This window comes from Monopterus albus, unplaced genomic scaffold, assembly GCF_001952655.1.
Source record: "Monopterus albus unplaced genomic scaffold, M_albus_1.0 scaffold108.1, whole genome shotgun sequence".
NCBI lineage: Eukaryota > Metazoa > Chordata > Actinopteri > Synbranchiformes > Synbranchidae > Monopterus > Monopterus albus.
This window is the reverse complement of record NW_018127988.1, coordinates 492316-517092: the sequence shown is the minus strand read 5'-3', so window position 1 is coordinate 517092 and position 24777 is coordinate 492316. Positions and strand designations below refer to the sequence as shown.

General features: G+C 39.5%; 2 protein-coding genes across 4 annotated transcripts; both read left to right on the top strand.

Annotated features, from left to right (window-relative positions):
• Positions 1-209: 209 nt before the first annotated feature.
• On the top strand, positions 210-3696 carry trappc5 (trafficking protein particle complex subunit 5). 2 transcript variants are annotated; one of them, XM_020611047.1, is made up of 3 exons: positions 210-264; positions 485-771; positions 992-3696. In XM_020611047.1, the coding sequence occupies exons 2-3, from the start codon at positions 502-504 to the stop codon at positions 1286-1288; spliced, it is 567 nt and encodes a 188-aa protein (XP_020466703.1). In that variant the 5' UTR covers positions 210-264; positions 485-501; the 3' UTR covers positions 1289-3696. The 2 variants fall into 2 exon arrangements, with proteins under 2 accessions (XP_020466703.1, XP_020466702.1); XM_020611046.1 differs by having other exon boundaries at positions 228-269.
• A 1144-nt stretch (positions 3697-4840) lies between these two features.
• On the top strand, positions 4841-23120 carry mcoln1a (mucolipin TRP cation channel 1a). 2 transcript variants are annotated; one of them, XM_020611020.1, is made up of 14 exons: positions 4841-4950; positions 10974-11245; positions 12355-12522; positions 13833-13989; positions 16201-16282; positions 16517-16613; positions 17251-17350; positions 17629-17735; positions 18063-18212; positions 18733-18834; positions 19019-19141; positions 20133-20339; positions 20477-20607; positions 21467-23120. In XM_020611020.1, exons 1-14 carry the CDS (start codon positions 4944-4946, stop codon positions 21501-21503), a joined length of 1740 nt encoding a protein of 579 aa, XP_020466676.1. In that variant the 5' UTR covers positions 4841-4943; the 3' UTR covers positions 21504-23120. The 2 variants fall into 2 exon arrangements, with proteins under 2 accessions (XP_020466676.1, XP_020466675.1); XM_020611019.1 differs by having other exon boundaries at positions 4841-5062.
• The last annotated feature ends 1657 nt before the right edge of the window (positions 23121-24777 follow it).

Genomic DNA, 24777 nt, shown 5'->3' with positions numbered 1-24777 from the left:
ATAAAGTTCAAGATTTGAAGTCATAAAACCACAAATGTGTTATTAAGATGACCCACAATAAAAATGAGAAACCAATTAATTAACTTGTATAACAAAATCAAACATTATGAGATACATTAGCCCAAATTTAAAACATGCAAAGGTAAAAAATCTGACTGATTTCATAAGACCATAATTACACTACAGTAAACTGTACATGGTGGTGTCATGTGACAGAGTGACGTATACAATCGGAACAGGAAGTAATCGAAACGGCAAGAGCAGGTGTAGTAAGTGATTATATGAATTCTGGTTGTATTTTGAGCGTGTTGTTTCTGTGAAAACTGAAGAGTAAACTGTTCCTGATATTGGATAGATAACATATTCACAGATGTTATTTGGTGTTCCGCTCATCGCTCGGTCTAGTTAGTATTAGCCTGAGGTTGTGCAGCAGCTTGTGTTTATAGCCTCCTACCCCCTTCCCCCTCTCTTTGCACTGCTATAGCTATAAATTAAATAACAATGGAGACTCGGTACACCAGAGGCAAGTCTGCTATTCTGGAGCGGCCTCTGACCCGACCTAAAACCGAAGTGAGTGTGAGCGCTTTCGCCCTGCTGTTCTCCGAGGTGGTGCAGTACTGCCAGAGTCGGGTGTACTCGGTGTCCGAGCTGCAGGCTCTTCTGGCGGAGCTGGGTCAACGGGTGGGAGGCAGCCTGCTGGAAGTGCTGGTGCTGAGAGAGAAGAACGGCAAGAGGGAGACCAAATTGCTGAACATACTACTGTTTATCAAGGTATGTGCGCGGAGAAACGGACAGTCCAGCCGCTGTGTGCCAGTTACTGTGCTTGTATGATTAAAATAGAAACAGTGAGAGATTGTTTGCTTTTCATCAGTCAGTTAGCAGCTGTGACCTCAGGGCACTTGATTATTAAATACATTGCTGTTGGTATCGTGTTAGATAGTGTAATTCCTCTACCTACAGCCTCCTCACTCATTTGCCTTGTACTCCACAGGTATCTGTGTGGAAAGCCCTGTTTGGCAAGGAGGCAGATAAGCTGGAACAGGCCAATGACGATGACAAGACCTACTACATCATTGAGAAAGAGCCTCTTGTCAACACATACATTTCTGTTCCTAAGGAGAACAGCACCTTGAACTGTGCAGCCTTCACCGGAGGCGTCATAGAGGCCATCCTCACCCACAGTGGCTTCCCTGCCAAGGTCACAGTCCACTGGCACAAGGGCACCACACTTATGATCAAGTTTGATGAGGCGGTGATCGCCAGAGACAAGGCACTGGAAGGCAGATGAGGGAGCGATCGGATGAGAGATTAAGAGGGTGTATGTGGCTGAAGTTAGTGTTTATTTACTATTGGAATGTCATTGCAGACTGTCATGAAACGCACATTCACTGATTCAAGAGAACTTGAACTTGGTGAAAAGAAGAGTAGGACTGCAAATAACAATAGTTTACATCATCGATTATTTAATCATTTGGTCTGTCAAGTAACAAAAAATAAAAGTAAAGAGAAAAATGCCCACCAGCATTTCTCAGGATCAAGTTTGCATATTTAAGTTGTTTGTTTTGTCTGATCAACAGTCCCAACACCTGAAGAGAAAACAAAAAGTAGTAAATACTGACATTTGAAAACCTGGGACAAGTAATTTTTGTTATTTTTAAAATTGTTGCAGAAATCTTTTGTCACTCAATCAAAAACAACATGGTAACTGACTGATCATTTCAGCTATAAAGTAAAGTATACTGTGAATACACTGAAAGTATCTCTTTCTCAGACGTATTTATTTATTAATTTTTAACTATGTATAGTTCATTAATCATAAATTGGGTTCACATTCAATGGCAAGAAGTCACTTTGTTCTGCCAGAAGACAACATTTTAGACCATCTGGCTTTCATTAATGTCACAATCTGATGGTATGACTGCTACTTTAAACATTACACACAGATGAAACTTGCTTGAATTACTTAGCCTGCACCTTGTTGAGTAATCATGGATAAAACCAGGTGCAGGCTAATTAACTCCAGAGGTTTCATCTGTGTGTAATGTTTAAAACAGCAGTCGCACTGTGAAATTGTGACACTGACGAAAGTAGTGATGGGCATATCAAGCTAAAATGCTATTTGATATTCGCTGGGAACTATTCGACAATTATTCAAAGATCATTGACCACCATCGTACAGTTTATCCAGCCAAGTCATGACCATTTTTCTTTATAGCTGCATTCTCTGCATTTTTCTGCTGTTTGTATTTGGCAGTGTAGTAAAATGATAGACTGACCTCGTTGGAAAGGGAAAACCATGGCTCTTTGTTTTAAAAGACAAAACCATAGCTGCATGAAGTTGTGTTTTTTTTATGATTATTTGAATATTCGAAAATCATTTTACATCCCTCGATGAAAGCCAGATGGTCTAATGCTTTGTCTTCTTGCAGAATAAAGTGATTTCTTGCCATCAAGTGTGATCCTCGTACACAATTACTGGATAATATTACTGGGATAATGCACCAATTTGTCCTGAGTGCGGTGGAAAAAGTCTGACAAGCATATAATCACTACAGAGGAAAAGGGATCACATCCCTCCAATATATAGAAATGGAAATTTGGCCCCATCAGTACTTGTCTTGACCCCTCATCAAATGCTTCCAAAAGGTAAGAGAACAAATTCACCCTCCTCCAAATTCAGTGATAAACCGCCTTCTTCATGTTGGTTTTCATGTCAAGCAGCAACAATGAAGGCAACAGCTATGCATACGAGCACACGCCTATGTTTTTGACTGTATCGTCTGTGCGCCACCTACAATTGGTCATTTACAGGTCTGCTACTGCTCAAACCACAGCATCAGTTTTGTACAAGTTCAATATAAACCTCTGTGTTAATGTTGTTGGTGATGAACACATCTGGACAGGTGTTTGTCAGAGTAGCAGGCTGATATAAACATATCTACACATGTATGTGTGGGGCAGAAAATAAGCCTTGTCAGGGAAAACATAATACCAGAATGTGTATTTCTCTGAAACAGTTGGTTAATCTGGTGCTGCAAATGACATCCACAGTTTCCAAGCGAAACAGCTGATGGAAAATCTATTATTTCCCCATATTCCATATTAGTCAGATGTGTGACTGCATCTAATGAGAGGCCTAATGTGGTAATACTCTTCTCAGATTGGGTATATGTGACTGTATGGTATGACCCACACAGCACTGTAATGCAGTCTAACAGGGTGTATTATTAGGTGGGGCAGCCTGCAATTAAAGCATTAGTGGTTGGCGTGTGTGTTCATGCAAAATGATGTTCATACCTGTGTTTTGCTCTGATAAAATCTAAATAAATACATGAAGAGGCATTTCTGAGTGTAGCAGATGAATGTGAAAAGTGAACGTTCTCAAAACATTACAGTGCATATTAGTTTATTTTGGGGAGGGGGTTAACACCCACTTTTATTCTTGAGATGTCCTTTGTTTCATGTCATATTGTGCAATATTTTTGCACAAATGTACTGACTTGAATGGTTTTGTTGGTCAGGAGTTTTTATTTTGAAGGCCATTGCCCCATTATGTTGTTTCCTGTTTTTCTAGGTCCTCCTCAGTTATTGAGGAAAGTGGAGGAGAGATGTGTAACAGAGTGACCTGCCTTCTAGTGGATGTACTGATTTATTTGTGTTTCACACAGAATAAACTCCTCTCCTGTGGGTGGCAAATCCCAGTGTGCAACTCATCATTAAAGACACAACACAGAAATTAGACTTGATGGCTGCGTAGAGATAAGACCGGCTACATGAGCAAAGTTTTTTTTTTTCTTGAATTCAGGGAGTGACTCTTTTGATTTAACATGACAAGAAATTGTAGATGTTTTACCATACAGAATGGAGCAACTGGGAATTAAGTGTTGGTGTGAGCCTGCCCTTCATGGAGGACCTGTACACCGCACGGGTCAAAAGGAGGGCGGAGAGGATCACTGCTGACCCCTCACACCCTGGACACAATCTGTTTGAACTCCTCCCCTCTGGACGGCGTTACAGGTCACTGTGCACCAAAACAACCAGGCACAGGAACAGTTTCTTCCCTCAGGCCATCACTCTGATGAACGCTTAACCAATGACCATATGATTGGACAATAAACCTCAGTGCTATACCTGTGTATATATACATTGTACAGATTATACAAACCTGTACAGGTCTCTAGTACTCTGTTTTAAGTAGTCTATTTTTATCCTCAATTATCTCATTCCAAACAACATTCTTTTGTTGTCTGCATTGTTACTGTCTGTTCATACTGCTTATTCTGCATTGTTTGCACTTTCTGTTGCTTGTAAATACTGATTATTTTTGTTATATTACACAGCCTTATGCTGGTTTACTGTTTGCACATTGAGAGCCGATGTACCAGAGTCAAATTCCTTGTGTGTCCAACACACCTGGCCAATAAAGCAGATTCTGTTTCAGATTCTGATTCTGAAAGGAGGGAGTGAAAGGCATTTGTCTGAGAGAGAAAAAAATAAAGATGTCTCACTCTGTTGCTGTTTATGAAGACCACAAATGTCTGCTAGCAGGGTATTAGACTAATGCTCAAGTTGAAGCCAGTTACAAGTGGGCATGTTTTTGCATTTACCCTAAAAAACATTTATGAATATTTAAATTTAGACAGGACGTTAGATAATTACATTTAATGAGATTTGAGAGTCTCACTAGGATGTTTGAACAGTTTGTCCTGACTTTTGTCCTGAATGGACACTTTTGTTCATTGTCTTGCTCCCGAGCCTTGGAGACATGAAAGTATCATGTATTATGATAACACATATATTGTGTAGCCTGTAATACATTCAAGTTTGCCGTGGTCTAGAGAGCGCTGAGCAATGTCGTCACGTGGTGTTAGTCACATGACCGTGCAGGAAGTGCGCAGCCACTCGGCAGAGATGTTTCAGGACTGCTGTTTGCTGTTGCAGTTATGAACAGTAGGTTACCTGAGAAACAACAGCTGGCCACTGGCTTTTAGCTGTACGATTTACCTATTTATTGTATTTTAAATTAAGCTCATGGCTGCGCCAGGACACCAGCACGCCTCGGGTAATGTTTTGCCGCCATTTAATTTTTATGGTTACTTTCAAAATGTCTTGCGTTACGAATAATTTGTCATTTCGCAAATAGAGATGTTTTTTTCTGACGAACGTAGTATTTTTGGTTCACCTGGGGATTTAAGCCAGTTTTGGAACTGCCTGTTGGTGTCTACATGCAGATTTGGCGAGACAGTGTTAACATTAAGGCTATGTCAGTACAGTCGGAACAGTATTTCTCTGTCAACATGGAGCTTTCTGTTTTTCCCTCTTGTTGTTGTTTTGCTGCAGTGTTTTAATACTTGTTGACAACGTGTGATTTCCTTCTTCACTCCTGTGCAAGTCCTGTCTGGATCAGAGAGGTTGTTTATAAGTCATAATTTCCTTTTGATGATCACAGCAGGAAAAGTTAATAATTGGCAGGGAGAGAAAAGCATTAAATAGTTCTTGTCTCCTCCAAATCCTGCTTCCTAAACTTTTTGTCAGCCTGCAAATCATTGGTAATAATGAAACATTTTTTGTTGGTTCTTCCCCCAGCTGGTTTTGTGTTTGAATTGCTTGTTTAATAGATGGGCTTGAGCAGAAAGAACATTATTATTTTAAGAGTTAATAGTTGGAGTCTTTTTTCATGCAAAATGCCAAAGTGCCTTAAATGTGAGTCTTTGCTGTTTATATCCATTTTAAATCATCTTTGGCTTTTGGACCATGGGCCAAAGAAAACAAGACACTGGAAGATATCGTCTTGGCCTCATTAAAGTTGTGATGAGCATTTTTCATAGTTTTGTTACAGTTTCTCACAGCATGTGAAGAACTTTCTCCATTTTCAAGGTTGTATTAACTTTGTGATTGGCCTAATTAGGTCTCTCTCTGTCTCTCTCTCTGCACCACCATCAGCTCCTCTTTAGCAAATCTACTGAAAGTGCATCTAAACAGCCTGACTCCTTCATGAATAATAGCTAATAGCTTCAGCCTTTATTCATAAGCTCCTCTCATGCATGGTTGAGTCTGCTGTTGCACACCAGTTGATGTGGGGTCGATGAAGTGCAGCTCCGCTTAGTGTGGTGTTCCTCTGTTCTCTGAGGGATTTTTAAAAGTTCCTTCTTGATCTTGGAGACATTACTTTGATGTGAAAGATTTTAAGTCAAGGTCTTGTTACTAGTTTTAAAAGACTGAGATGTGATTGAAAGCTAAGAAAACAGCTCGTAAGTGGGACTTGAGCAAAGGTATTTTAGTAAAATATTTTTATACCAGCTTGTGTTGTGCTGATCTGCTCTAAGGGGCTATGGGCCAAAAAGGTCAGGCCACCCAAGTTCCAAAAATATTTGTTCTAAGCACTGTTAGAATCTAAAACAGAAGAGGATTAAGGCCACTGTAAAAAGAAAAAAAAAAAAAAAAGTTATTTTAAGTTCTGAATTTTTTTCTCACAATTTTGACTTTAAAGTCACTTTTTTTAAAGTCATGAGATTAAAGTCAATTCTGAGTTTATGCAGATGATTTGAGATAATTGTTTTTCCCTCCCAACCAACTGCTAAATACATTTTTATGACAAAATTTTCAAGACACAAAGTCTTTAAAAACACCCAGGATAATCCACTGGATTATCTGTCTGCTGAAAAGTGAAATTTTTGGAGTTTTTTGGCTGTTTAGCATTCTTTTCACTGAGGCACGCAGCACCTGTCAAGGGCCAGGGTCTCACCTGCCTCTTGTAGCTGAGTTAGTTAAACCGCTGTCACGCTTAGTTAAATGTGTTGAAGCCAAGTGCTCCCATGGGTGTTGTTCAAAATTATCATCTTAAAATTCTCACACTGACAACAGGTGTTGATTATTATAGGAAGTAATCCCTACAAATAAGGTTGGGTTATCAGAGGTAAAACGTGTGGCTGTCATCAGATTTCATGTTACAACTTACTTCCTAATGTTAGTCATGCACAGTTAACATTTTAGGCTTATAGATACTGAGCAAAAACAAAGTAAAGGAATGAGATATAAAACTATATACATTGATCAGCCATAACATTATGACCACTGACATGTGAAGTGAATAATACTGATTATCTGGTTACAGTGGCACCTGTCAGTGTGTGGGGTATATTAGGCAGCAAGTTAGCACTCAGTCCTCCAAGTTGATGTGTTGGAAGCAGGGAAAATGTGCAGTCGTAAGGATCTGTGTGACTTTGACAAGGGCCAAACGGTGATGGCTGACGACTGGGTCAGAGCGTCTCCCAGACTCCAGGTCTTGTTGGGTGTTCCTGGTCTGCAGTGGTCACTACCTATCAACAGTGTCTAAGGAAGGACAAACAGTGAACTGGTGACAGGGTCATGGATGCCCAAGGATTACTGATGATGAGCTTGATCTACTGGAGAATAAACTTTGAAATTTCTTTCATAATTTTCAAAAGATTCCATTTAGTTTGAATCTTTGTTAAAATGGTTGAAAATGAGAAATACTGTACATTGGTCTCTATGAAGAGAACCATCCAGTGGCTAGAGTGGTGATATCACATCTAGAGTGGGGAGACTTGTGAATTTCTGCAAAATATTATCTCTAACTTGTCCTCTCCACCACAGTTCTCACTCCTTTTACACATTTTTTTCACTGAATGGTCGACACATTCGTGCTCTTCCTGACAGTAGAACTATGGAAGCAAACGGAGTCACAGAAGATGCACAGTGGAAAAAAAAAAAGGTTTCACTGGTTCTGCTGGATTGATTTTGATTTTTTTTTTTAACTATTGATGATGGATCTGACAGTGCTAAATCAGCAGAGTACTCTTTTAGTCTTTAGTAGTCTTCTTTAGTCAAATGTTAGGACATACTTATCCACTGAATTAAATGGGACAGTGTGTCCAAAGTTTTACTGGTAGTGTACATAATCAACAGTGTTTTTTACATTCTCAATTGTTTGTTTACATCAGCACAGGGCCTGTCTTGTGAAGTGGAGTCACTAAATTAACTGGATAAATACTTTGACTGAAACACAGGAGCGGCCATGTTTCAGAACAAAAAATGCAGATTGCACCTTTAACAGTGTCAGAAATAAAAATGAATCAGTCAAATAATTGTCATGTAGTGGTGATCTGTAGAAGTCTTTTAGTTGTTGGTATTGTTGGTTGTTGACATTTGGTGGTTATTAAAAAAAATACAATGAAGCCCTTTCCTTTTATTTGCAGTTGCCAAACTGATCCTCTGACAATCAGATTGTGTGTACAGAAGTGAATCTAAGCAATGCACTATTTTCAAAACAGGAAATCTGACAAATACCATTTCTTTTACTGTTTGACTGCAGTGCCAGAATAACACATGACATGATAAGTATTTAAAGTTATGCCACTCCCAAACTGTACTGTGTAACGGTTTTCTGTTGTTTATATTTAGTGCTGACTGATATTAATCACCATTGGAGCTGTCCTGCTGTTTCACACCTCATTTCAGAGAAGTGGACAAATCTGCTCAGCTTGTGGTTTACCGCAAGTTTGGAACTCGGTCTGACTCAGCCGTGTATCTGACTTTGCATGTGATGACTTTGACTGCATAGTAGTACTTAAATAAGTTATCCAAGTCTGTCGAATAATAAACAACAAACACATAAGGTCATATTTTTATGTCCATTCTTGAGTTTATTGTCTTAGAGTCTTTTCGTTAATGTTAGGGGAGTGAACTCACTGAGTAACCCTTGTTTTTTTTGGAGCAGCCAGGTCTACTGAGCTCAAAGCATGTGACAAGCATTAAGTATAATTATCCCACTTGGATTTGTGGGTTTGCTACGAAACATGGGTGGTTCCTGCAAGACTGACCAGCTTTATTTCCAGGTGCAAACTAACAACTCTGTTGTCCTTAACACCTTTCTTAATGCAGGTTAGGATGCTCTGTTATCTATTTCTCCACTACCTTTTCTTATCACTAATTCAAAATATGTTATTTTAAGTTAAGACCATGTACAGTGTTTTGCACAGTATTCACAATTTAGATTAGTTGGCTATACAGTGAACAAGGATGTAGGTGTTTTCCTTCACAACCAAAGTAAGAATGTCTGTACAGAAGCCAGAGCATGTGACAGTTTTAGTACAAGGGATCATTTCACAGAAGTGTCATTTCAAAGGTTCTTAATATGACATAAAATGCCTTGTCATCACATTCGGGAGAACATGTTTAGTGACACCTATCAGTGTTCCCCTGTAAACACATACTAGGTTTATCTGTGTAACCTAGATAATACATTTGTTCCTTGTCAAACCTATACAGGCCAGATTAGTTATCTGCTATGCTGATATCAGAAGTAAGTAGCAGTGGAGATTTATTTGTCCTTTTCCACGTCACTGGGTGAAATACATTTGTGTACCTAAGACTGGTAGTTTAAAGAATGACTCCTCTCCAAAGTTTATAATGAAAGAAGTGCAGCAGAGTTTTTAGGCGGCATTAACATTCTAAAGACAGCTGTAAAAGTCACATATTGATTATTATTTGTACCCTGTACTTTGGAGGATGGTCCTCAGCAACATACATTTTTATTGGTCCCTGTTGGAGTTAAATCACGCTGACCACGTTTAAAGTGTCAGAGAGGACAGAGAAGTAAAGTAAAGCCATACACAGTAAGAGACAAAGGGAAGGTGGGTCACTGAGGTGAAAACTGGAGGTGCAGGGTGCTGACAGGATGCTGTGTCCGTAAGTAAACAGTGGAGTCATGTTTTGCAGGAAACAACTAGCTCAGCACTTTGTGAAAGCCAGCTCATGTGTTTGCCACCTTTCTTCTCGGCCAGCTGTCCTACTGTAACACAGTAGCCGCTCATGTACTCATGCTGTTCTCTCTGTTTTGCCTAATCACTTTATTGTTGCAGGTGTAACGTTTTTACCATTTTCATTTGCTAATTAGCCAATAAACAAAACATGGTAGAGCTGAGGCTGATGGGAATGTCATTAGTTTTCCCATTCTTTTGTTATTAACTAAAGTACTGAGCACATTTATAATTGGACTTAAACTCAGGATCAAGAGAGTTTTTACAGTTCATCCGGGAGGGAACAAAAATGTCTGCAACATGTTGGATGGATATCCATCCAAAGATTAAGAAATGTCATTAAAAACCACTGATGTCAACCTCATGATTGCACATCAGAGTCAAAGGGCTTCATCCTCTGGGCATCATTAATTCATGGCAATCCATCCAACAGATATTTCAGCCTAGACAAAAGTTGTATAGTGACAAACATCACCATCTTTCAGGTCATGGCCACACAGACCTATGAACCTAAACAGAAGATACTGTCCATTGTAATGAGAGTGGAAGATATTAATGCTGATGTAGAAGAAGCCATGTGTATGTAAGAGAAAATGTAGCATGTGAATAAAGTTCAGAAGAATTATGTTGTATCTGCTACAACCAGTTCAGGACTGGTTCTTTAACACAGATACCAACAGTGTTATTTAAGTGCTTAAATGACCCATTGAGGTGTTTTGGGCTGTTTTTAATTTTTTTTTACATTAACACATAACATAAATACACACTTCCTGCTACACCCTGTGGTCTTTGATTTCTTGTTGTGAAAGAACTGGAAACTACAGAGTCACTGTTTCTGAATAAACTCAATTGTGTCTTTTGGCATTGCTTTATTAACAGCCCAGCCCAGATTTATTGATTGGGTTGTAGTACCGCCGACGCATATAGGACTTGGAGAGCACCCACAGTGTTAAGATGTTTTAATGTGGTGCAAAGTTTTTAAGAATCATTTTAATTTCCCCTATACTCAGTGGGAGCTTGTTCAGCAGTCTTTTAGTTTCTCATTCGGTTCCTTGGTTGCATTTTAGTAGAATGTCCCATCGAAGATGAATCAAGTGTTTTTTATCTTGTTGACCGTGATGAAGTTTTTGGAAAACTTCAGTTAAAATTTGCATGAGCATCACTGAGAAAATGTTCATGTGTCTCTGTTAGAACAAGACGGCCTGCTCTGCTCGATGGCTCACTACGGCTCCACCGACTGCATTGGTGAGCATGACCATAAGAGTCACTGCAACAACCACAGCGGCCATTCGTTTCCCACAGCGACAGCACGTCGTTGGGTCAGCACTGGCGAAGAAGAGGAGGCACTTCGCAGAAAGCTGAAATACTTCTTTATGAGCCCTTGTGATAAATATCACGCCAAGGGCCGCAAGCCCTATAAGCTGGTCCTGCAGCTGCTCAAGATCATCATTGTCACAGTGCAGGTACAGCACATGTTACGTCTTTATTCTGTGTTGTTCTGCCTGTTGTATCAGACCCGCTGTATCTGTAAAGTATGTCTATGTATGTACAGTTTCTAGAAATCTGCTCTCTTGATGTGGATTTGGAAACTCTTTTTACTTACTGACCAATGTCACAGAGCCAGAGGACAGAATGTGGTTTCCTGGTTTGTTGTTTAATGGAGTCCAGGGTCCTTTGGTTAAATGTTGCACACATTCATTTGTGTCTCTGTTTAGCACCTTTTAAATTGTCCTTACCCCAACCTGAACGCAACTATAAAATGACACGGGAACTTATAAAACCACAATATTATTACAGAACAGTTCAGGGTTGTAAGGAATATTGTGTACACTTTTAATACAGAGAAGTGAAGAAGGTAAAAAAATATAACTATTGGACACAACATGTACATGGAAAGGGATTCCATCCCATCACATCTTATGTATGTAAGTCAGTTTCCAGATTTAAAGAAAAATCGTCTACAGACATACATTCACACTGAATATAATGTAGTCCTGTACAACATCACATTTAACTAGGATAATAATAAACATATAATTGAATTTATACATTTATGACAATTTCACCAAAAACTGAAATATTTTAGGCTTCATAAACACAGATGTTAAGGCAGAACTGTTGCATTGAATTGCATACAGTTGTACAGTTGTACCTAGTAAAGTGGCCAGTCAGTGTATATGAGAGGCTGTGTGAAAGCCACACATCAGCTGATTATATCATGGAATATAAATAAAACTGTTACTATAAATAATGCAGACTTGTATAGCCTCAGTTTTACCGGGTCAGTACACAACCCTCATCTTTACTTACTAGGTAGTGGACTGTCAGCGATTAATGAGGTGCAAAAGCAGAGTACATTCTCAGTAACTGGTAGAAAAGACATAAATTATAGAATAGTTCTTAGGTACAAAGCCTGCACTCTTAGCTGTGCACCTGGAGCGTACCACCTCAGGGTTTTTCTTGGTCCCCATACCTCCTTATGACATACTGTATGTCAGTCTTCCCTCTATTTTCTTTCTTGGACTTGTCGACTTTTTCAACACGCTCCCATCTTTCTGCTCTTTGCTTACAGTTAGTGCTGTTTGGCCTCAGTAACCAGGTGGTGGTGACCTTCAAAGAGGAGAACACGATGACCTTCAAGCACCTCTTCCTCAAAGACTATGATGAATCCTCAGACAGCACATTAGCTGTTTACACACAGGAAGACGTCTATGACCACATCGTCTATGCCGTGGAGCAAGTAAGTCCTGAGAAAACTGAAAAAAAGCTGCTTAAATCTTGTTATTATTTGCACCACTGTCACTGTTTGCACATGGCTTGAGTTTCATCATAGCCTATTAGGTTGTATCATGTTTATCCTTATTACTTGGATTCAGTGTTCATATTCTATTTATTCTGTGTTTATTCTACTTTTATTCTATTTTAGTTTCTTAAATGGTATGGGCATTCAACATTAAGTGAGAGAGAAACAGTATTTCGATTTTTCTGTAAGCCCTGCACATATAGTGAATTGACAATAAAAAATTTTTGATCTAAATATAAGAAACCACCTGCTGAAGCAGTTCTCCAATTCTCTTAAATTGGTTCAGCGTGACACTGTTACAGCCAGAGGTTTTGCAATAAGTAATGTGAACGCTGTTCAATCAATGTGAGAAACTCCCTTCAACTGTCTTACATTGTGACACCATGAGGAAGTGCAGTCGTTTAAATTATTCCGTCTTCTTTTAAAATTTCCTGCTCATGTGTGCGTTTGCAGCTTTTATCTTGACACGGTGAATCCTTCATTCTGCATAAAATACTGCAGACAGTACCATATGTGATATTGGGAGTTTTAATTTTCATTTGTTCTTGATAAAAATTCAGTGAAAGCAGCTAAAGAAATGTTTTTTAACCAGCTGTAATAAAACCTTCTAAAGCTTCTGGAAACTGTGTTGGCATCTGTAAACTTATAGGCTCAAGTTAGACTAATGTAACGCAGTATAACCAATGTCGACTTCATTATATGTTGGCTTGGTGGTCTGAAAGTTTTATTGGGTAGTCACAAAAAGCCCTCGCTGTTTGTGTGCTTGTTGGAATTCCCCACAAAAGCAACTCGATAAAAGATCACTGACATGGTGACCCACTTATTAACACTAGATTAAATGTTTTATGCAGCAACTACAGTTTAAACTGTAATGTCAGTAAAGAAAACAGCATTTTATTGAATCCTTATACAAATAATTCAGAGGGTGACACTGGAAAATCTGCCAGTTTTGGGAAAAGACAGAACAGTGTATGAACAACATGACAGTAATGTAACTCAATTGTTTGTTTTTTTTAATTTATCACGACTCTTTGTTCTGACAGAAAGTGAAATTTTCGCCTTGCGTCATTCATGTAAATTTGACTGTTGGACTGTGTGTGTTTATTTAATGCCCGACTGTACAGATGTTAGCTATAAGCTAGTCAACCATCTGTGGGAGTGTCTGTGTGTTAGTGTTCAGTTCAGCCCCTGACTCAGCTCCAGTCTTTCTCTTTTTTTCAGTTATTCTCCTCTCATCCTCTCCCCAGTATCTGGCCTTACCAGAGACCACAGTGGGACGCTACGCATACGTTTATGGGGTCGGTGTGAACGGCAGTGCACTGTCCCTCTGTCAGCAGTACTACAAGAAGGGATGCATTGACCCAGCTAACGATACTTTCACTATAGACCCTCACGTCATCACCGGTACGTGAACAACACTGTACAGTGTGAAGGAGACATTGCTGGCCTGTAATTCCAGTTAAGCATTGCTCACACTGGTAGAAAGCTGTTCTCAACCCTGTGCAGTGCTAATGTGTGAACTTTTTATCTCTGTGGCAAGTGACTGGTTCTGCCAAATGGCATTAATGATGGTGGCTGCAGCGGGTATGAATAGCACATCAAATGATCGATTGTCACATCATATGAAATGAGTAGCATGAGTAGTTCTGCATGTTTTAATCAGTATTTTTATTTATTTTGGACACTTTTGCCTTTATTTTCTTTAAGTGGGTCATGGAAAGGCCGGCAGGAAACAAGGGAGACAGACAAATGTCAGCAGTCAGACTTGAACCACCGACATCATGCATGCACTGCGCCTGGGTATATTGTACGCCACGCTATCGAGGCACCCTCTACAGCTGTATGTTAACCAGAGCAGCAGACAACTAGGTCACTAAAGCAAACAATAAAAACTGAGACAGTGCTACAGAGGCAGACTACTTAAAGAAAGAACTGTTTTTATAAAGGGTGCCTCATGTATAGTCTGAATATTGTTTGGCTTTTAAAAAACTCAGAGGTCAAGCAGAGTACAATTACTGACAGACTATCCATCATGGCAGTTGTTGCCTGAGGGAGCAACACAAACAGCCTCTTTTATCACTTCAAAAAGAGACTTCTGTGTAGGAGGAATGTTGGCTACCAGACCCGGAGTGTGTTCACCAACAAACGGTTACAAAGGCTTTTTTTTTTAAATAATGAAAAATTACTACGTTCATGACGTAAACAGTTGCAATTCCAGTTGGCTTTCATTTCATGCTCTACTGAAACTGTGAGCTTCTAGTAATTTGGAAGGAATTGTCTGCAAAATGGTCTGTACTTAGAAGATGTGATCAATTGTTGCTATTTGAGAAGAGTATGATGGCACTACTTTAATTGGCATTTATTTGCTACTTGGTTCAACACAATGGGAGATGTTGGTGGTATTATTAATATTATATGAACATTGCACATGCATCTCTTGGGACTGCTGAGACAGAAAGTGCACACTGACCTGAAGGAAAAACACACAGTGTTTCTTCAGGAGCAATGAAAACAGAACGTGATGTATAATGGATACAAAGTCTTGCATCAGAAATGCATCCGAGTAGGCGTTGTGGTGATGTTATGTGGTTGTAAACATTGACAGTGGCAGTTTACCTCTGCACCTTATCAGGTTAACAAAACCCAGTGTTACACCTGATCTTGTGATTATGATAGTACATCATAAGTATTAGATACAGAAATCATAATTATGTGAAAAGGTCTGCTTTTTTGTCTTTGTTGAGCGCAACATGCTTGTAAAGATCGCACCTTTGCAGGGATTCATGTAGAATTTGTGGAATAATTTTTACTTCTAAAGAATTATTTATTCAGTGGCTGGTTTTTGTAATTCGTGTAATTTTGTATTATAATATGGTTTTCCCCTGTGATGAAATTTCACGTGAATTAATTTACCCTTTGTCCAAAGTTATGTGAAAGACAGAACTCCTAATTATTATTATTGTTACCAGAGGTGATTATGATTACTCTGTGACACTTCACTCTAACCCCCAGTTTAGCTTTTATAGGCAGTACATAAAAATCTAAAAGGTTTATAATGCACTATAATGTGTTATAAGCAGATGTAAGTGTTCAGTAATGTATTTGACAGCAGTGACTATAACTCCTTGTGTGAGCACCCCTAAGTGGAGGCTGGTGTAAATAAATGGATCCTAAGTGATAATATAGGAAACACAGCTGTAACGATATAAAATGTTTTCATAAAAGAAGGAGAAATACTGGATAAACACTTGTACAAGTTCCTTATGTATATTTACATCATACATGGTTCCAATGGCAAAAGATGTTATGTACCCTCAGAGTTTCTCACTTCCTCATATGAATGTGTGTTTGAGACAGATTTGACCAAAATAAAAGGAAGTAAACATACTGGAATCAACCTCATGTTTCTTTCTCATATCACATGTTTTTCTGCTACTTTTAATGATGCTAACATAGTTAAATACTTGTATTTATTTAGTAGTCACTATGCACAAAGAAACAGAAAAAGGTCCAGAGAGTAGAAATCCATTCCCCTCCCTGTGTTTGATTTCAGTTTTGATATATGCCACTATTTATACAGCATGACAGTCTGTGTCTGTTCTCCACTGTTTTCAGACTGTATAGGTGTAAACCCTCTGTCGGCCCATCCAGTTCTGCACAGCAGCAGCTACAAGAACTTAACCCTCAAATTCCACAAGTAAGGCTTCATCTTTGACATGGCTTCGGCTTCTTCTCGTTTGGCCTCCACTGGCCATATTATCTCTGTGGTATCTGGTAATACATTCAACAAGTCACTTATCGCTGCTGCACACTAAAGCATGACACAGGGCTGCATAGTTTAACATCCTGCTTCAGCCAAGTTTCTGGTCACTTTTAGTCATCCCCTTTTGCTCTCAATTTCTATTTGTCTGTCTGTCTCGTCTTTTCCAAGGCTCATTAATGTCACCATAGAGTTCCAGTTGAAGGCGATCAATATACAAACCATCATAAACAATGAGATCCCAGACTGCTACACTTTTTACATAAGGGTGAGTCAAAATCTTAAAGGCAGACACATACTTTGTATTTTAATACTTGCTTTATACAGAAGTAATGCACTGACAGGTGCGTTAGAGAGTTGATGGTTCAGTTCTCAGCACTGCTAACGTGCTCTTACTTGAGATATCAAGGGCCAGTGATCTTCACAGGATTATAGAGGAGAAAGATAATTGAATGAATTCTTGAGCAACAGCAAATATGGTGTTTTGTGAAAAAGTGTTCTGGATGGAGCAGTTTTGCTCTTTTACACAATTTTTATTCCATTTATCATAATGAGATGAATATGACTGTTGTGGTGAAGTTCCTTGGTCATATGTTTGGGAGAAAATGCCCTTAAAAAGTGATTGGTCAAGTTAATATGTTAATTATACGTATACAGTAAATTAAACTCTGAATTCTGACTTTGAAGCTGACTTTAAAAGAGTCAGATTTCTGAGGGGCAAAGTCAAAACTCATATACATTTTTCACAGTGGCTGTAATTCTCTTTCATAGTTATGAAAATGACATTAATATAGCTGACTTCTTAAGCAAATGACACCAATATATGGCTTTTTTTTTTTTAATATTTGTTAAAAAAAACATCTTCAAAGGTTGTGAATTGTCTGTTGGTCTTCCCTCTCTTCTAGATAGTTATGGACAACAAGGCTCACAGCGGCATGGTGAAGATCCAATTAGAAAATCACGCATCAATAGCTGAGTGTAAAGACCCGAGTGTCTCTGGACACGGTGAGAAACCAGATGTGTGGATCGTTAGGACTCTTAAACATAGGAGAGAGCAGCAAGTATGAAGTAGCAGAAACTAAAAACAGTAAAGTACAGATACGTCAAAATTGTACATGAGTAAAGGTCCTTAGTTACTTTCCACCTCTGTGTGTTACAAGTTGCTTACAGTTATCATCACTGAAACAGCTTGAAGATGCTGGTATTTTCTGTAGCTGTAGGGGCACAGCCACAGTAAAGTGAAGCACTGCTTACACCTGTTTTTTCTCCTTTTAAACCACCAGCTGACAGCTTTTCACGTGTAGCTTTTGATGTCATTGTGGCCGTGGTGTGTACGGTGTCACTGCTCCTCTGTGGACGCTCCATACTGCGGGGCATCATACTGCAACAGGTAAAGAAAAGCCTGCTACAGCCATATGAAAGGAAATCATACCACAGAATGAGAGCTTTGAATTATAAGTATTAAATCGGGCCAGTCTATACAGAATCACTCTGTATTAGGTAAGAATGCTGCGCTAAAATAAGTGATGAAAAGGTCTGAAACCTAGTGCAAAACAATACCTTGTTTCACAGTAATAGTTAGAAAACTACAGATTATTATCATTTTAAAATCAGCTACAGTATTTGCTGTATATAAACACACAGTCAATTAACTTCTGATTGCATGTAGCCTCTTTCTTCAAGTTGTGCCAATTCCTCTTTCTGTGTGTTTTTTCAGGAGTTTGTGCATTTCTTTAAGGAGAGTATGGACCGTAGAGTGTGCTGGGCAGACCGCCTGGAGTTCATTAACGGCTGGTACATCCTCCTTATCATTAGTGACATTCTCACCATCGCTGGCAGTATCGTCAAAATCGGCATCGAGACTAAGGTGTGTCTCCTTATTGCCGCATCCTTCATTGGCAATAGCTGCTATAGTTTTTCTTGTTACACAGTTATATAAGGAATAATAACCAACATGTTGTATGTGTTCAGTGAGTTAATGAGCTAAAAATATCAGTCATTAATTTACACGTAACTACATTTGATGCCTTTTTCCAATTTCAGCATCTGTGTGGTTCCCACTGGCTAAAATAATTGATCCTTTCTTTCTGGTTGTTGGTGGTGGTTATAACAACTAGCCATTGTGAAACTCTTTTGAAGCATCATAAGCCACATGACTTTAACGTGTTCAGTCAGACTAAGCAGTTACTAAAAGTTAATCCACACCTTCCAGCCAATCAGAATACATCTTTTTTTTTTTTGTGGCGATGGTGTAAATGTAGGTATCATCCATATTTAAAATGTTCAGCAAGCAACAAGTTGTAAGTCACAGATAAATCCATCTACAGTATATAGTGATTATTGTGCGTTTGTTGTCACAGTGGTTTCTTTGATTATTTCCGTGGCAGAATATGTCCTCCTATGACCTCTGTGGCATCCTGCTGGGGACTTCTACCCTCCTGGTGTGGGTGGGAGTCATTCGCTACCTCACATTCTTCCAGAAATACAATGTAAGTCACAGACACACTGGCGTGCTTCAGCTAGCATTGTTGTAACTCACTGCTGATTTAATCACTTGTCAGAGGGTAACAAACTATTCCTATTAATGGTTCAGTGTAATGCAATAAATCCAGTTGATCTAGTCTCTCTGTTCCCTGTCGCTGTGTAATTATAGCATCTCTGTGCCTCCCACAGATCCTGATCATCACGCTACGAATAGCTTTACCCAGCGTGATCCGCTTCTGCCTATGCGTGGCCGTCATCTATCTGGGTTACTGCTTCTGTGGCTGGATCGTCCTGGGACCATACCACGTAAAGGTGAACACAACTGAAACTCTGATGTACTTGAGGGTAATCGCATGGTGTAGTAAAACCACTTGTGTGGTGTTAAAAATGTATATTTGTTCTTTTATATGTGGTCACATATTTCAGTTTTAGCTTTTAACTTTGCCATCACATTAGAGCATGGATGGGACTGCATTTTTCTCTCCTGTGCCCAGGTGTGTGGCATCCGAACCTGACCTGGACCTGACGAGCTTATAGTATATAATGTCTGAACCTGACCCGAGCCCGATGCAGTTGCGTTTACATGGCGATTTTCTCGTTATCATTAAATAAACTGGACATTTGAGTTCTTCAGTCATCTAGCCTAAAGTTTGACCTACTTATCCAAACCTGACATGGACCCTAACATAATTTCTGAGTTTCTGTCCACACCCAGCTTGAACCCTCGGGTATCTGACGGGTCCTGTCAGCTCGGTTCAGGTGTCCACACCCTACATCACATGCAACTCTTTGTTTACTTCAAATAAATCTTATCACTTCTGTTTAAGGATTCATGTTTTCTTTTAAACTGTTGTTAAATTGGATGATTTAGTTCGGTCTGTAAATGATGAAATACGCCAAAACAATGCAAGCAAAAACCGCATAATCCAAACAACGCAATACGGTAGAAAACAATGCAGCAAAAGATTTTCTACACACTAACGTTGTGTAGCCTGAAGCTTATTGTGCCACCCTTTTTTCCTCCTCATGCTTCTTAACAGAGGTGCAGCTCACAGACAGTGTAACTTTAGAGTTAAACCACAGCAATCTGGTCTCTCGGTTTTTGTCCCTTTCCTCCCCTAGTAGACCTGCTGAGTTGGTGCAATATGCACAATTGCTGAAATTAGATTTCTCCAGTTTAAACTGTTTGTGTGAAACATTGTTTACTGTTTTGGTTAAGGCAGTAAAACCCATTTTAGCTTTAGTTCTTCATTCATTCACATCTGTGGAGGTTTGATTATCTTTGCTGCTTTCACTCCTTCAGTTTCGTTCCCTGGCTATGGTGTCGGAGTGCCTGTTCTCCCTCATTAACGGAGACGACATGTTTGTGACGTTCACAAACATGCAGGAGAGCAGCACTCTGGTGTGGTTGTTCAGCCAAGTCTACCTGTATACCTTCATCTCGCTCTTCATCTATATGGTGCTGTCGCTGTTCATCGCCCTCATCACTGGAGCCTATGAGACCATTAAGGTAGGAAATGGGATTGGCATCAACCAGGTTTATCAATTCTGCTTTTTAGAATGGTGTCACTGTTACAGAGCAGGGAAGACACAGGAGGATAACAGAATTAAAAAATAACAATAATGTTTTCTTGTTGATTTATACAGCACCAAACCCATGAACCCATCCACATCACAGACCTACATGCCTTCATAGAGGAGTGTACGGATGCACCGAGCTCTGGGAAGTTTAGGGGTCTGGAAACCTCACCATGCTCGTTCTTCTGCTGCTGTGACGGGTGAGGAGGAGAGGGCAGACATGAGAGGGGGACAGGAGCAGGATCACAGTGATCTCTGTGTGGTGATTTATTGATAACTGCTGAATTATTTTATCTAAGTGTATCTGTTACAACGCCCAGAAAAGCTCTTATTTTGAAGAGGACAGTAACATAATTCACACAGTCAAGGGGTCGCAGTTAAACAGTATTTTATTTGCCTTCTTTTTAATACATTTGAGACCAAAATTTATCTTGACAAAATGAATTGAGAAGGGAATGACAGGCTGGCCAAAGATAACAAAAGGGAGGGAAGCCAACAAGGCTTACAAAACAATGGGCCGTCAGCACTAGGAGCTCCCCCAGATATAAACTGAACAGAAACAAAGTTGTGAAAACACCGGCAGAGAAAACAGCTAAAAGAAGTGTGACAGCCAGTGTTCTTGCACCCTCTTTATAGGTTATCTGAGTCACAGTGGATCAGGCACTGAAGGGAAACAAGAGTTGTCAAGTGGCCTGTGTGTAGATCACCTGCCATATAATGCCAGTGTCACTGGTTTGATTCCATGTCATACGCCTCCCTCTATCCATATTTCCTGCCACTCTCTCTACTGCCAATATCAAAATAAAAGCAAAATGTCAACAAAATAAAAAAAACACATTGAAGTTACAATATTTTTACATGGCAACATGACTTTGTAAGCTTTTTGAGGTAGAGGGTTTGTTTCTCCTACATGTCTGTAGGAGGTCATCCTTTTTGTCACCATCTCTGAAATATTTTTCAGTACCTCCACTGTGTGACTCTAAATAAAAATATGTGATTTTGATGTAAAATATAACTGTAGAAGAATGTTACATTAGCTATTTCTGTGATTTTCCCCAGAACAAAGACATATGAGGACGTCCTACTGGTGAACTGAAGTTGACCTTAGTGACCTCAGAAGCCTTACTAGCCACCACCCCCAAGTATGCAGGGATACACTGCATACTTGGGATATCCATCCTCTTTGTACTGTATCTGGGCCGGACCAAAGCACTCACCAGAAGGAGGCATCGCCATCAGCTGAACTGGCACTCTAGAAGGATCGTGACCCTGAATCTACAAAAACAGGAACTAGGGTTCATAAAGGACAGGACCTTTCTCAGTTCCTTGTTGGCTTTTAAAACAAAACTCAGTGGTTTTAAATGTATTTAGTAATGCTGAACCAGGAACAGAACCTGTAGTTAAGATACCAAGTGGGTACAGATGCCATGATGGCGAGTGTAGCAGTGCATACATGGTGCTGACTGCTTTTATTGTTGTGCTTTTCACTTTTATACTATTTTAAAATCTGTTATCTCTTGAGGACAGGGCTCTTGAAGCGAGTCATTAAAACAGCTCACCAACTGATCCAACAATAGATCCTTTACCCTTCATCCAGCTTGTTATTTTGAAATGGCATGATTCATAACGTATACAGAATGAGAAACACAAATCCACCTTCTAGTAAGAAGTGTTTTTAGACAGTCAGGAAAGATAAATATCTGAGGTCTCAGGTGTGGAACTGTCCGCTCTCTTGTAAGCTGTATCAATATAACTACTATATATACAATATAAAATTTCAAACAGATTCTTTGGCTGCGGTTCTGCCACACAAGAATCATATTACCTTAAATATGGATCTTTGTTGTGTTGTTGATTGCTGCAGTAGATTGTGTTGCCTATATCTGTATGAGGAATGATCCATTGTAATGGGATGCACTCACTCACTAAAGAAGCTCTCGGCATAGCCTGCGATTAGTTAACAACAAGCACAGCTGTTCTCCAGAGATATGTGCATGTTTCTTTTTAGTGATGCCAAAGTATGTCACTTGTTAATGTTTCCCCACGTTCTTCATTTCTGGACAACAGCAATGGCCATGAACAAATTTTATCTGATATGTTTTAAAATAAAAAAGACTTGATTTGCCTCACAAAATAGAGCAGGGTTTAGGGCACATAACAAGAAGACTAAATCATAGTGGAAACATCTGTGTAGTAATGTCCTGTGAGGCTGTGTGATTTTTCGTCTGTTTCTTGTCTTCATAATGAGCTCCTGTTTAAAACTCTAGCCCAGTGACTTGCATACATTGGACACTTGAATAGCTTTTTAAGATTTTTCCTTGTTCTTTGTTTCTTTGTTCTTTTTTTTTTCTTTGCTCTGCATAAAATGCACAGCAGTTAAAGGAGCCTCTGTCTGGACTCCAGACTGTGTTTTTAGGATAATAGTTTACTTTGTGAGAGGATGATCTCAGGTTCAAACAAGTTAATGGAGTGTAAGATGACTTTTTTTTCACAGTGATCTTGTATTCTGTCTAATAAGCAAACACTGCCACAGTTAAGCTAATTACTCTTAGAGTCTTTGGATAAAGATGGTAGATGGCTCTTACCAACAGTTTTATGGTATCGTGTCTTTAATACAAATCATCTTCACTTGTACTTGAGAAATGCAAACCCCAAAGTCATCTACTTTGTGTCATATATACCCCATCTACTGATTAAATTTTCCTGGATCACCTTTGATATCAAAATAGTTTTATTTATTTATGTATCATCTATCTTGATTAAGGAAGCCACCTTCTGACACGAGATGTCACTGTAACAATGTTGTTGGTAGTTTCATTCACACGCAGTTCCTTTGCATTGCCTGAAGAGGGAGCAAGTAGCTCATATGTTGACACTGATTTATGCAATACTGTGCTGTCTGCTTTGTTGGCAAATGAAAAGGGCACACTGAGGATTTAAAGGAAACTATGTCTAAGGACGTTTAAACCACAGTCACACACAGATGTTGTGAATCCCCTTCACGTTTCATTTGAGACACTGCAGCACACTGCTCTCAGAGAAAGGAAATTACATTCTTGGATCTTTTTCTTTTTTCAGTACAGTCCGATATAATGAGCTCATTTCCAGGAAGTGAGGCTTGGCAACTGATGCAGAACGTCTTTGCCTTCCAACCACTTAACCTAACATCATCATGCATTATGTACTGCTGTAATAATGCTTTGATGGTCTGACTCTGTGAGAGAGGAGGAAAGGTAGACAGCACCTCATAAGCATTTCTTCCTAGAACAGAGAATTATCAGAATCACAATTTTTCACATGATGTGTATGTATTACTTACTATATGTTGGATTACTCAGTGCCTTTGAAAGCAGACAGGTAAGATCGCTATAGCTAATTGCGTTGATGTCAGTGGTGGTCCTTTGTTGATGCCACTTTGATCTCAGCTTGAATTGAAATGTGCTCCAGTTATTCAATTGTGACTTGCTGTTTGAACTTCAGGGCCTTTGATACTAACAAAGCACCTCAGATCAAAAATACAGGACTGCAGCAGCCGCAGTTTCCTCTTCCTGCCTCGTACCTTATGTACCGAGTCTCAGCCACCTCAGTTTGTTTGCTGCATCTGCCTTATTATAAGTATGTGGGTGAGTACATTTGTTTATTACATTGTGTGGGCAAATCTTTGTTCAGTACCACTGTTGTGAGGACATTTTATCCCTTCAGAAGGCTGTCTGGGGGTTAAGGTTAAGATGTTAGGATAGGGGTTCGGGTTAGGTATTTATTTGTGATGGTTAAAGCCACAGTATGTTATGGTAGCACTACCACAAAACTCCCAATCAATCCACTCTGCTCCGCCCAGCACTCCCTCTCCCAGCTTTAAGGTGTGGGTAAGGGACAAGGGAATGCGTTATGTCAATGAGTGCCCTCACAACTACAGAGAGGCATGACTATGTGTTTATGTAGGGGGGTGGTTGGGGAAAGGGACCTTGCAGAGTGTGGCAGTGTGTGCAGCTGTCTTCACTATGAGGTGTTTGGGCAGATGGGTGACCAGCCCATACTATATAAACAGGTTTCAAATATGTCAAGTATTTGTATAAAAGCCCCTTAAATGATCAGTCTATCCTAATTCTGTTAAGCATTTTCCCAGAGCCCGGTGCTGAGCCACGCCCTGGTATAACAGCATTATGAAGCAATCTCTAATGTGCAGGATGTGAGGGGGATTTAGTGGCTTTTTCAGCTCTGTAATGTAATGGTGGATGCCATTAGTGCCTAGTTTAGTCAAATAAAATACTAAAATGGTTTACACACATACTTCTGGTGAATCCACACCCAAGAGCTAGCTTCTTGTGCCAAGAGCTTCACATGTATGAGTTCAGATTTGCATTAAGAAA